We start from the raw sequence: 14,439 nt of genomic DNA on the forward strand, positions 1-14,439 counted from the left end.
AGAGTCTTAAAACTATTGTGTATTTATGATTAACTTTTAAAATCAGGAAAATATTCAAAAACAATATGCGATTTTCTAGATAAATTTGAAAGAAAATGTTATAAAGTTTATTTATTTTTAAGAGAAAAGTTTTTAACAGAAAAATAAATCACTTCTTCACTTTAAGTATACGTTCTAGTCCCTAGTTACTGAGTTAAAAACATTTAACATTACGAATTTAAACTTTATTTGCAAAGAACCAACTCAGTTCAGAGGGTCTCGTCACCTACATGATCCTTTCTCGAGTTATTTTTTTTTTGTTTGATTTTTCGCGCGAAAGGTGCGCGCGCGCCTTAAACGCTTGTGGTTGTTATCCTTGTTTGGTGTGCTACCGGCGAGAGGGTTGCAAATGCTGGTTTCTCCCAAAGCAAAGCGTAGATATCTGTATGTAAATCGGAATCCGAATGCGAAACCGTCGATTGACCAGAGTGACCAGTTTGAAAGGGCGAATCGGCACCACCCCTTGTGCTTTGAATGTGTTGTCCTGCTCTAACACGTTAGCGGCTGTTTGATGTCCACCCCCACATACGCATACACATAGAGACACACGCACACACACACAGACGACGCACACATGACCGGCGGCAAATAAACAAACGCCCGGTTGCCACCCAACCAGCCAGCCAGCCAGCCAGCTAGCGAACCAACCAACCACCCACCACCGCACCACCACCCGATAAAAACACCGTTAAGAAAGGGCTGCGTTGGCGTTGACGTTAGCGTCGACGTTGCGTCGGCGTTAACGTCGACCGAAAATCAAATTGCCAGATTGGCATTAAAGTGCAAAAGCCTGAAATAAAATTGAATTATCTGCAGTCGCTCGCAGGACATCGTCGCGTTCGGACATGTTCGCCTAAAGAAGCTTCGCTCTGGAGTTGGCACACTCTCTCTGTTTAGCTCTCTCTGTCTGTCTGTCTGTCTTTCTCTCCCCGTTGTGTTGGCAAAGCTTTCGTCTCGCTTGCAACGCGTTCGTTCGTGTTCGTTCGTGTTCGCTAGCGTTCGCTTGTGTGGGTACGTTGTTGTAGTGAATGTGCTTGCGTGTGTGTGTGTGTGTGTGTGCTTTGTCGCACACTGTTTGTTGTTGCTCGCTGGACAAAAGCTGACGCTCTGCCGCAGCGACGCCAACGAGAGCAGCGGCAGCGAAGACGCGCTCGCCGCTAAAACGTCCCAAGTAGTCGCGTACTTCCGCCGTTACCGTTAGCACCACACACAAAACGGAGCTGCTAACCGCTCGCTAGACTACAAACGCCGCCAAAAACATAAAAAAAAAAAAATAAAACACCGCTTTTTACCGTTATTAGCCGTCGCGGCCATTCTAACTAACTTCGAAAAAACAACAAAAACAAATACAACAAAAAATATCAAGAAATACAAAACAAAACAAAATCAAAAATATATATATATATATATATATATATACACACTTTGTGCAATTTTTTTCAAGTGTCTCGGCGTGTGTTATCTATAAAAAAAAAGAAAAACAAAAAATTATAATAATAATATAAAATCCAATTGGTAACACATACAGCAGCCCGCAAAAAGAAAGAAAAACCAATTGGATTTCCTCTTTTCTATATACAAATGAAGCCGCGTGCGTTTGTGACAGCAAAAGCAACAACAACAACAACAGAAACAACAACAACAACAACAAAACTGCCAAACAAACAAAAAATCCTTTAAGCCGAAAGAAGAGCCCTTGCGTGGAAAAGGTTCCTATACTCTAAAAAAGATTTCAAATCGCAGATCACAAAAGTCATAAAGTAAAATAAAAACAAAGTGACAAGTGTATCATACTTACTAATACATACTTACAACATTTTTTTTTTTATCGAAAATGGCAGCCCTAGAGAAGCCCCGAAAAACCAAACTCAAGCTGTCCGATTAGAAAAAGTTCGAAAAGCTAAAGATTTCCATTAGTGAATGTGTGATTTTTTTTTTTAAAACCAAAAAACAAGACCCGTGCAATATTAATAAATATATATATATAGAGAAAGAGAGAGAGAGAAAGGTGTAGACCTAAATCGAAACAAAAAAAAAGAAAAAACAATAACTTAGAAAACTTTAAAAAAGAAACAAAGCTTTCCAATTGGAAGTTGACATCCCAGTTGGAATCGGGAGATCGGCAGGACATTGCCCTTCGCTGGGTTTGTGTGCCTGTGTCTGCGAAGTTTTGAAACACCTTCGGAAACTGGAAACAAAAATGAGAATTAAAATGCCCGCGGTTCGAATTGCACAAGGTAAGAGAGCGCGATTGTGAATTGGGGATTGTTATTGGTGGTGTGCGAGGGGGAGTTAAAAACTTTTCCAGCTGGGATATCCCAATTGGGTTGCGTTTTTTTTTTTTTTTTTATTCCGGTAAAAACAGCAAACACCTGATGGAAGTTTTTGTCAGGTGCTGATGAAATTTTTATGGACTAAAGAACGTGGGAAATGGATTATATTTTTAGGGGGCTCTTAAAACTGAGTTTTTATAACTTCATGGTGTTTACTAATAAAACGGAGTTTAGCTAGTATTAGCTAGCTAAGTTAAGTTATTTGAACTTCATTTATGTTGGCAATTTAAAGATAATTTATAAAAATCCTTAAGAGTATAAGATATTATGAGTGATTTGTCACATTTCGAGGTCACTTTCTTAGGCTAAGCTAAGTTTTTTAGTGAAAAGATAATACTAAATATTAGTTATCAATATTGGGGTCACCACATCTATCCATACATATCGCTTGCCAGACAATTAGGATGTGTTAGCCTAGCCGTATGCCATGTGGTCAGGCTATCATATCAGTAGACCATGTCACACCTCTGCCGTAAGTCCGCACCCCTCGTTTTCATCATGTGGAAGGTCTCCTTCGACTCTGTTTTTTTATTGTTGTTGTTGTTGTTTCTAGTCGAGTTATCGCTGCGATATCGCCATGCCTAAATCAGAGCCCGCCTAGGTGTGTTTGCAATGATTTTTCAGATTTCTTTTATTTTTTATTTTTTTATTTTTACTTTAGTACAATCGTTATTTAGTGGTTATATTAATTAACTTGGTCATTCTGTGGAATAATATTTGGCAAACAATTTTTGGCGATTTTTTTTGGACGCTGGTCGAGTGACGAGTCGGAAAACGGCTCAGTTCAAAGGGAAATCAGGGCCGTAAAGCCATAAAGCTTGTATAGCGGGGCCGCATTCATATGCCTTGGCCATATCATTGTCATAATATGGATTGTCCCCAGCCATAAAGTCATAACTTATTTCTTTTTTTTTTCTTTTTCGCTCGTTTTTTTCGGGGCCCGGTTGGCTTGTTTCCTTTTTTCTTTTTTGTTTTCAGTTTTTTGCACAGATTTTCCATTTGCCGAGTGAGCAAGCAGTGTTATCAATCTTATCTAGATAGCGACACCGAGCGAGTGGACAATGACGCACTTGACTCGGCCAGTTGCCCACCACTCCCACTCATATATGGGTAACTACGTTTTCTGGAACCCCTCACGATCCCAGCCATCATCCTCACATGTCGTCGTCAAACAATTTTAATTGCTAGCAAAGTTGTTTGCAGTTCTGGGGTTTTTTTTTTTATTTTTTTTTACTCTTCGTTTCGGGTCTATTTGTCTTACAAATCAAAATCAACAAAGCGGGGTGGCTCTGCCGCTGCCGCCCTTTTCGTTTTCCAGGTAATATAACGAGTATATTGTGATAAGAAGAGGCCTAATTGCTGACGATCGAAGCTTGGACTTGTTCGTTTCATTTTTTTGTTTCAGATGGGAGAGCATCGGACATGAAATGGTAGTAGGAATAGTAGTAGTAGTAGTAGGAATAGTAGTATTAGTAGTAGTAACCATCCTCATCGATATCTCTTGTCCCCAAAATTGCTGTTGTTAGACCCCCCCCCTCCTACTCTTTCGATATCCATTCTATCATAATTAATTGCTACAATTTCAATTTTCGATTTCGATTTCGATTTTACCCCAACCATACACCGCCTGTTGACATTTTTCTTGTTGTGGGAATCTTTTTGATCTCCGTAAAGAGCAACAAAAAAAGCAAAAAATAAAAAAAAAACAATATGAGTTTTACAGCATTTCGTCATGCCGCCCATGGGTGCTCTCTCGTCTTATCACGGAAACATGGGTTCAAAATGGGTGGAGGATGTGGGGACTTGGGCCTGATACAATGGGCCTGATGAGTAATTTCCGAGAACAAGTCGCAATGTTCATGTACGACAAGTTATTGAGAGTGCCTAAAATGAATGGGGAGAATGCGTAAAACAGAAGGGGGGTAGGGCGAGGGCCAATCGAAGGGGAGATCTTCAGAACTTGTCGCTCTAATTGGAGTTGGTTTTTGGACAGATCATGTTCATATATATACTAATTTACAACAATGAATCGATTGCCAATTAAAATATTCGATTAAACAATACAATTTCAGCTGTCGTCCGACAGCTATGTTAATTCCTGCATATCCTGGCTAGCCGTTGAGCTTGGGTGAACAAACTTCCTGATCGGGGGGGGCTTATGAATGGGGTTAAATTCTCTTTCTATATGGTCAGCGTTAATCGAGCGGCACGCTTTTTAGGTCTATCGATTGCACCTGCCCACGTGCCCACACTTAACCCACTGGTAAACTGTTAACCCTTAACCCTTAACCCTTAACTGACTGACCGGGGCTTTGGGTGGACATCTCATGGTCGTCCTGGCGCCTGTTCTTGTTTTTCTTGGCTCTTCTTTAGTTTTTTTTTTTAGTTTTCTTTTTATGATTTTTAGCTTTTGCTTTATTTCGTACCTTGGTTTTCTTTTAATTTGATTATCGACCAAACAGTGTCCATTAAATGAGCGACCGAGGGACGGACCGACCAGGCGACCGCTGCCTCCTTTTTTTTGTTATCCTGCTCCTGTTTGCCATGGCAACGTCCTCCTCGCGTTTTCAGTCGTTTGCAATTGTTATAACAAATAACAGAGGTGCCCCTTCCTCCACACACACACACACACAATATTCCATTCCATATACCATAAACCACCACCCACTCCCCGAGGGTGTCCTGCACCCGCAGTGTCAACGTGTCGTCATGTGGACGTCAAACTTTTGTCCAGCTGCGGCCACAGTTTTCGATGTTGGCTCCCAAAACATAGATGCGGGAAGGGGGAAGGATCTCCTTCAGGCTAAAGGCGAACTCCCCGTATTTGCGTTTAATTAAACGGCTCAAAGATATGGCTAACCGATAGGGAAAAATGTGCTTAAATCTATTGATTAAAAATAGCATTTTCAAGATTAATTCTTAAAGTTATAGTTAAGGAATATTTCAGGATTACTTTTGAGCTTTATTTTTAATAGCCTTTTCTTCTGTTTTCGTTCTGTGTAAAAGGGAAAACTGCTGCTGCATTTGAATGCTGGCGGGGGGCAAGGACATGGCGGATATAAATTGAAACTGGCCCGTTCTGGGTTGTTGCTCAGCGGGAGAGACGCCAGCGTAGCTCACATGGTCCAGACACCGGTTCTCCACTCCATCGTTCTTTAACCAATCTAACCTCCAGTTGAAAACCCATTCCTTGTGGAACAAAAAACCCCCCCTTTTTTTGCTACTGCCACTGGCAGCATAATCAGCCACAACAGCGCTCAGCGAGTTACTTCCGCTGCGGCGAGTCTGATTCTCAGACGGCGACTGAATCTAGAGCTAAAAACTCCGATCCGCGGGATTTCACTTGGTCCAAACTGTCTCTAGCTAGGTGCATCCGTTTTGGCCAGCCCTGCATGTCCTGTGTGTCCTGGGAGTAGTCCTGGTAGTCCTGCCTCTTACCCGCTTTCCATATTATTTCACTGAATTGTTTGTAGCCAGCCCCAGCCAGGCCTTTGTTTTCCACTCGCTGCACGAGTTTTGTTTCGCGTTTGTTTTTTTGTTGTTGTTTGCCGACTTTTTTAATTTTTAAAGTTTAAAGAGAATAAATGTGAAGGCTTTTTGGTATTTTTCGCTGAATTTTATTAACCAGCTTGGCTTTTCTGATTTGCTTTTTCGCATTTTACGTTTATGCAAAATCACAAAGGTGTGAAAGAAGTTCAAAAACTTAGACGAAAGTCCCAACGCCGCCTTCTTTTTCATTCATAGATAATTTCTTAATTCAAAACCTTTAAGCTAAAAAACTTCTACAAAGATTTCTTTAACAACCAACTAATGAGAAAGGCTTCTATTTATGGTAAAAATATCTTTCTTAATCATGACATTGCTATGCAAACAGCCATAGACAGCCAGTATTTACCCTAATTCACTTGCTATTAAATATTATTTGAACAGCCAACTTGGCGTATACTTAACCTCTGCCAAGAATAAACAAGCAGAAAACGAAAAAAAAACACCAACTGGGGGAATCCCAGAAAATGACCTGAAACAGAACAGCTAACAAGTTAATGAATCTTTTACTCTTTTGCCTGCGTTTTGTTTTGATGCGCATTTTCTTCGGGGGGTTTTCCTTGCTGTTTTTTTTTTCGCGTTTTCTTTTATTTTTTATATATTTTTTTTTCCCCATTTTTTTTATGACATTCCGCCCCGCACTTTGGCAAACTTTTCACTTTCAACGAACGACTGGGGATGGGGTGGTGGGGGTTTTCTGGGCAGTGCAGCAGAACTTGGCACCTTTGTCATAGTTAGAGCACCACCCCCCGCTCAATTTCCACCCCTCACAATTTGTGTCTCTGCAAACACAATTTCTTTTCCTCGCTTTTCTTTTTCTTTTTCTGTTTCTTTTCATTTTCCAGTTTTCTTTTTGTTTCTGTTTTTTTTGCCACTTTTTTTTTAACGCGTAGCCGGCGAGCAAAACAAACCGCAAAAGTGTTCGAAGGCGAACATCTGACTGTGAGTGATGATGGGTGGAGTATCCTGCCACGCCCCCAACGCCCACTGCCACCCACTTTTTAGCCCGCGCACGCGCTACAAAAATTTGCCTAGGCGCGAACGAAAATTTCAATGGGTTTTTCCATGGCTTGTTTTTATATTTTTTTGCCTTGGTTTTTTTTTGTTTACAATTTCCAGCACATCTGCTTGCCCATCCCCTTAAAGCACGTGCCAAAAGCGAACCGGAAATGCGGAAGATCCTTAGGTTAAAGGCAAAGCAGCAAAACAAAAAATGGGAAAAAAATCAAGAAATTATGATTGCGAGAGAAATAATAATTATTTTGCATAAATTAGGCCAAGATCAAATAACTCAGCTGCGCTTGAGATGGGCGGGTTTGGCAGCTCGAAGAAGAGAAGCTGTTGCAAGCGTGATTAGTTTCGGGTTGTGGCAGTCATTCATTAAGATCCACAGGCTTGGCAGCGCCTACGCAGTGTCAAAAAGAAAATCCCAGAGATCTAAAAAGGCGATCCAAAGAGACCTGAAGAGACTTCAAGAAATCTAAAGAAATCGAGAAGAAAATCCAGAAGAAATCCATAAGAAACCTAAAGAAACCAGAAGAAACCAGAAGAAACCTAAAGAAACTTAAAGAAACCCAAAAGACCACAAGAGGAAGGAAGCGAGAAGAAGCCTCCAAAGCTCTGTCTTTTGTCTTTGGTTGTCTTCTTCTTGTTCTTGTTTTTGTTTTTCCTTAAAGCTAGGTTCGGCATGGGGTCTTGGGGTTTCGTCTTTGGGTTTCTTTGTTTTTAATTGAGCCAAGCAATTATTATTATTTTGCTGGCTCAGCGCACTCGCTCATTCATTGATCCGTTTGCTCATTCATTGCGTTTATAAATAGCTCGGTCGGACCAAAGAGCCGATTGGAAATGCAAAGCCCACGCAATCCGTCGGTTTGCTGGACCTCCAAAACCACCGATCCAAGCTGATCCCCCCGAGAAGTCTCGAAACCAAACGCTGCACACACCCAGCTAACCATAAGTCTGGGTACAGTGTGTCTCGTTGTTGTGGGTCTTGGTAAAAAAGGTTAACAAAAGTAAAATTCATTTTCTTTGTCATTTAAAAAATCCTTAAAAATATAGTAAAAATATTTATAGAAATTGTTGATTAAGAATCCAAATATTAATAATATCATAACGCACTGTAGCTTCTCATAAATTGGTTACAATTTTTTGGATTTGGTTTTGGGATCTGGGGATCTGGGGGATTTTTGGATTCTCTACCGTGGCCCATGTGGGTGTCTTTGGCAGTGAATTCAATAAAAACTTCACAGCCAATGAGCTGATGATGGTGGATGGAGATGGCTGGCTGGTCTGGCTGTTGTTGTTTCTGTTTCTGGATGATTTTGGCATGTGACCAACTCCTTCTCGATGATTGCTGTCGTACTCTCCAGGTTGTGGGTGTGGGTGCGGCCAAAAGGCTTGGACGAATATATGTGAGTGGTGCTATGTATGTATGTATGTACCTTTAGATGGATGGATCTTGGTCTTCAACCATCGCCCCGGCATAATTTAATTCAATGATTACCGATTTTAAACGAATCCAAGATGCGAAGCCAAATCAAAAATTCGTATATGCGTTGCATTGCCTGCGCCGCACAAAAAATAAATAAATCAATCAAAGGCTGGTGGAACGTTAAGATTGAGGTCTCTGGAGGGAGGGATTTTGAGCGGGAGGGAGAGGTCCCCCTTTCAGTGGGGCGAAGTCGGGGAACCCCACCTCAAATGCATGCGATGGTTCTTTTGGGTCCACACGGCACTCCCCATTTCCGTTTGCCAGCGATTTATATCAGCGCTTGGATGGATGCCCCAATCCCCGACCCTTCAATCCCGATTCCCCCATCAGTTTTACTCTCCCAGAGCCCCACGCATCTTATCAGCATAATTATTATCATTAAGATGCCATTGTCACATTACATTGCACACCTTAAAGTGGAGCTGGAGCTGGAGCTGGGATGCCAGATCCCAGTGTCATCGATGAGGATATGCAGCTGCGATGCGTTGGATGATGTTTGCTGGATGATATTCCTTTCTCGGGAATGGAAAGGAAAGGAAAGGAAAGGCAGAAAAAAAAAAATATATATAAAATGGGAAGAAATGTTTAAGAAGAAGGAGGGTGTATCGACTTTTTTCCTGTGGGAGGATGTGGGTGATGCGGAGATTTCTTTATAAAAAGCTCACTTCATTTCGCTGCATATTAAAGGTGGAGTCTTTATAAATATTTTAATTGAAATTGGAGTTTCCCTTTGAGAACTTGGCAGCTTGGAGCTAAGATTAAATGAAGAACAGGATTAATTAAGATATATTTTATACAAATTTCTTACAAATTATTATTTAGTTTAATTTCTGTTCTTAGCTTGGCTTCTGAGATGCTTAACTTATAAGTTTGTAGCTTAAATCTAGACTCCTGAGTTTAGTAAGTTCAATCTCTATCATAAGATCTGTAAACTTCCATCTTCTTGCTATCATAATCTTCAGCTATAGTTTCTTCTTCTTCTCTTTATATAGCTATATATCATAGTATATAGTTTTATATCTGATTTTTGCCCATCCCTATAATCCCATATAATATATAAATGCGTCTTGGCTTCATTTTTTTTTCGATGGGCACGCGTTCATTTATGCTGCGTTTCGATTGCCTCGTTTCTCGATTCGCTTGCTCGCCATTCGCTGCGCTTCTCCACCTCTTCTCCGGGTCCCACTAAACCCACATCTTCTCCCAGCCCACTCTGTATTGGTGTGCGTAAGTGCTGTCTCTCTGCAGTCTCCAGTCTACAGGCTACACGGAAAACAATTTTCTAGATCTCTTTTACTTGAGTTTGAGAATTAAATAACTCTTTTTGAATTTTATATAAAAATTTTATACTGATTTTTGATTCTTCTCTCGCTCTTTCTCTCTCTCTGTAGATTCTCTCAAGACGCGCTCTGTCTGTCCGCTTTGGCCTGCTTCGCTTTGCTGGCTTTTGCTTTTGTTGACGCCTCCCCTTTTTTTATTTATTCATTCAGTTTCCAGTTACAATTCCGCTGATAACTTATTTACTCCGTTGGCTTTGGGGTTTTAGCTTTGGCTTCGTACGTTTTTTTTTTCTTTTTGGCCCTGCCCTGGACCGTTTCGGCCCCGTTTCATACCCGATTCATGCCTTCGTGTCGATCGGTGGCGTCTTCGTTTGGCGATCGGCTGTGCGAGTGAGACAGGGAGCAAAGTATATCGTTTGGGGGGAACAACAACAACAACAACAACAACAGGTTTTTTGTAGCACCCTAACCCCCCGCTCCCTTGTCTTTTCTCTATATAAGCCCTCGGACTGCCTGCCTTATCTGCAACTGTATTACGATATTTGTTATTGTCTCGACTGCAAAAAGCTAAAACTGCTTCACACCTGTCTGTTTGTCGATCGCCGCAGTTTTTACTCAACCCCCCTCCCGCCCGCCTTTGGCTCTTCCGTTCTCTCGCCCCATCTCTTTTCTTCGATGTATATACCTCTCTCTGTCTGTTGATCTGCCCACTCTTTCTCCATTTGGCGTGTGCGTCTGTGTCGTTGGACTTTTTGATTGGCCAGACCTTGATAAAGCCAACGTAAAATGGGAAAAAAAATATACAAAAAAAAACAACTCGGGCCAAACCCAGCGGTCTCTGGTCCTCTGTCCCGCTTGCACCCACTTAATGCCCGGGTCGCTACATCTCTTTCTGGGCTTGGCCACAGCATCGTCATCGTCTGCGATTTCCGATTCAGATTTTGCGATCTGCGACTGCGCAGCTTGCTATGCTCTGTGCGAGACACACACTTAAGCACAAACACACACACACAAAACGCCATTTTGGAATGCCTATAAGAAATTCATATTTACGACAAAATCCAGAAATTACATCTTAAGGTTCCAGTCACAGCTTGAAGTCTGCAAAGGCCTTCGTTGGCTAAAAACTTAAGGGGTTAAAAAGTTTGACTGGTCAGGATCGGAGCCTGGGTGGGTTTGTCCTCAAAAAGATCGCTAAGAACTCGACTCGAACTTCCCTATTTTCAGAGTTTAAGTTTTTAGTTTAAGTTTTGTTCCTCAGAAAAGACTTTGCTGTGTATAATGAGAATCCTTAAGACTAAGACCGTAAAACAAAAAAGAAAGATGAATAGTGCTGACCTCGGGAAGTCGAGAGAGGTTCCTAATTGAATTCCCAGTTGGACTTGGCTAACAGTTGCCAACTTAGCCGCCGGTTCTGGCCAGTTTCCAAGTGAGCTGGGCTTGGGGCCACAAAGTGCAAAGGCCTCTCCTTATTCTGTGAAAATTGTACATGGGAAACTTCCTTGCAGGACGAACGAACACATACATCTCTCGTATTCTCAATGTGTTCGTATGCTATGCGAGTATGCGTGTGCGTATGAGTGATGTGGCTGCATATGTGGAAGGAATTTATGCATCAACAAACACACAGACAGCTACAGATACAGATAGAGATGCTGGAGATGCTGGATATGCAGAGAAAGCAGAGATGGAAAGCCAAGGGAAAAGAAGGTGGGATATCCTTTTGGTCTCTTGGTCCTTTTACAGCCTCATTTGAAGGGGAGAAGCGGCAAAGGCAAGGCAGCGTCATTGTTGGGCGCAAGTTGCGCATAATTGAAACATAAAACGCTTGGACACCAATTCACAAAAGGCCAAAAGCTTACCCACCCATCATGCCCTGCCCACCACCACTCAGTGCCACCCACTTTTTGCATTGTGCGAGGCCAAAGAAAAGAGACAATTGTGTGTAAGAAAATGCAAGCAGAGGATCCCCAACTCACTGTATTTACATACACACATATGCATTTATTCTCATATATAAATGTATATATGTATATGTATGTGTATATTTGTATATGTATGTGTATATATATGTATGTATGCCTTATTGTACATATATATTTGTGTGATTTATGGCTTTGTTGCTGTTGTTTTGAACGATTTGTTGTAAATTGAAGAGTGCCAAACCGCATATTTGAATATGGCAGCTGTGACTGGCTTAAAAGGCAAGACCTGCGGGGGCTTAAGTGCCGGCCAAGTGAGGGTTTAAGGATAGGAATGATAGAATGAAGGGCAAAATAGCTAATGGCCCACAAGAGTAGCGAAGAACGGGAAAAGCTTTAAGGTCTTAAGACAGTCTAGCATATGGTTTCAGGTAATATTAACTAAAATAAGAAAAGAAATCTGAAAATAATATTGAAAATAGAACTTTTTTCACCTCTTCCTTTTAACTCTTTGGAATATCATTAAAGTGAAAATGACTCCTTAAAGCAAAATATCCCTAAATACACCCACTACCCTGGCAATGAACAGGGGGACCAGACCAGAGGATGCGTCAGCAGATTGGTGGAATTCATGGCTCACAGTGCTCTCTTGACCTCCAGTTAAACTGCCAAAAAAAAAAAAAAAAAAAACAAAGCTCGATGATGGCAGAAGATTGAAAATGGGAGGCGAAGGCGGAAGTTGAAGGCAGCTTGAAACTGCAACTGAAACTGAAACAGGAGCAGGGCTAAGACCCAGGGCATAAGAACACATGTACAATGCAAAAAATCTCTGAAAGGAATTTATTAATTTATCAAATTATTAAAAAATATTACAAATATTTAAAGGTAATAATAGAAATATTAAGTGCTTTTTAAGCTTAAAAATATTTCTTAAAAACCATCTTCACATTTTACAAATCTTCTCAAAAGTTTAAAGAGAATTTTCTTAACCATTTCTTACTGTGCAGCGGATGGATTCGCCGCTCCAGTCAAACGTTTTCGCTACTTTCATTTGTTCGCAATTTGTGTCCTGCCCTGCGGTGTCCTGCTCCTCCAGATGTCCCTACCCCTCTTTCAGCTGCCAGTTGCGGTTAAGTTCTCCAAATTGCAGTCAGCAGTCTGGCTATGAATCCCCCGTTTTTCGGGTTGAAAACTCAGTTGGGGTAACATGGCCAGCAAATACATAACGTTCTCGATGGGTGCTGGGGCAATGGACGGGGGGGGAGGTGAGGACAGTGAGAAGTCTGGTCTTGAGTCTGGTCGGATCCTGGATCCCGGATCCAGGATACTGGAGACTGTCCAATAAGTGGCAAAAACGACGCGTGCTATCTAGTCATCTGCAGATGGAGTTGGGCGTTCTCGATGGGCGATGTTTTTCGAAATGGGAATGAGAATGGGAATGGGAATGAGAATGGAAATGGAGTTCTAGAGTTCTGGAGTTCTGGAGTCCTGCTGTCCGTAGCCATAGCCGATGTCTCTCCGCCAGACAACGTCCAAGGTCCACTTTTGTGTGGATATAAGTTTGGGTAGCAAAAGAGGAGACTCGACTCGACTCGACTCCAACACGAATCACTCAGCCGCAGCGCATAAAGTTCAAGTTGGGCGATTCCCGGAGAACCGTTGCCGTGGCAGCAAGGAATAAGGAGAAGAGAATAAGTAGGATAGGGATGTGGAGCTGTGTGTCCTACGTAGCTGGATACCAAAAACTCCTAGCCGGCAAATAAAATCAACAAAATTCAAGTTTTTATTGTTGCCTTGGGGAGGAAGGAAGGATTCGCCTGCAGTTTCTAGCCAGCACATATGTATCTGTATCTTTCGAGGGTAAAGAGGAGCAGCACCAGCAAGATATAGAAATCTATATATATATATATATATATATATGTTTGTATGTGCAACTGGAACGTGTACTATCAACGTCATCGGCCACATTTGGTCGGCGTCTGTCCCTGGCGGGTTTTCTTGGTTTCACCAGGAGGAGTTATAGAACCACCCAATGCCACCCACTTTGGCCTCATCTTCATCGGCATTGCTGCACATCGTTTAAGTGTCGCATCCGGCTGTCCGAGTTCGACTTCAACTTCCACTTGGAGTTCGAGTCCGAACGAAAGGACCTGCGCTGCTTCATCTAAAGTAAGGAAGCAAGCCACCCTTCCACAGCTGAAAAACCCCCAACTTCCCCCCCACCATTTTCGAAGCAAACATAACCCGACATTGGGGCGCTATTGATTTTGGCTGGAGTTGAGTGTTGTCCACAAGGGATGCGAAGAACGCCCCCCGGGGGTTGGGATCCAAAAAACCAGGGACTCGTGGCGATGGAGTTGGAACTGAAACTGGACGAATGGGCGTGTGCGGTCAGTGGGGATGCATATGTATATGTATGAAAACCTACATGTAGATACCAACATATATATATATATATATGTATATGCGTATGTGGGTCCGGTTTGGTAGTTGGGACTCCGCCCATTTTGCAATTTCGGTAAATGAGAGTACCACATCTCGAGTGAAGTTTTTGGCAAAAGAGAGAAAGTTCTAAGGAATTTCTTAGTCTTAAGACAATAAACATATTTCAGATAGCCAAGATTTTACGATATTAACTTAGAAGCTTTAACAAAGAGTATTCAGACAGATTGTCAAATAATTTCCAAGTCGATTTAATCAATTACAATGATTTAGTAAAGATTTTTACTATAAATACCATTACCCGTTGGTCAGATTGTAACCGCAATGCATCCTATAAAGATAAAGGGATACCCCTCACCTGTACCCGTGGCATCGAGCCCGTGCCC

The 14,439-nt window shown here is 41.8% G+C and overlaps 1 protein-coding gene across 1 annotated transcript in view; it reads left to right on the forward strand.

The window, feature by feature from the left end:
* The first annotated feature begins 843 nt into the window (after nt 1–843).
* Nucleotides 844–14,439, forward strand: part of LOC108103282 — a 47,765-nt gene continuing 34,169 nt past the window's right edge. The window contains exon 1 of the mRNA XM_017208693.2: nt 844–2,276. Within this exon, the coding sequence (XP_017064182.1) occupies nt 2,240–2,276 (37 nt within the window). The 5' untranslated portion in view covers nt 844–2,239. The remainder of the gene's footprint in view (nt 2,277–14,439) is intronic.

This window comes from Drosophila eugracilis, unplaced genomic scaffold (genome assembly GCF_018153835.1).
Source record: "Drosophila eugracilis isolate 14026-0451.02 unplaced genomic scaffold, ASM1815383v1 contig_2147, whole genome shotgun sequence".
Taxonomy (NCBI): domain Eukaryota; kingdom Metazoa; phylum Arthropoda; class Insecta; order Diptera; family Drosophilidae; genus Drosophila; species Drosophila eugracilis.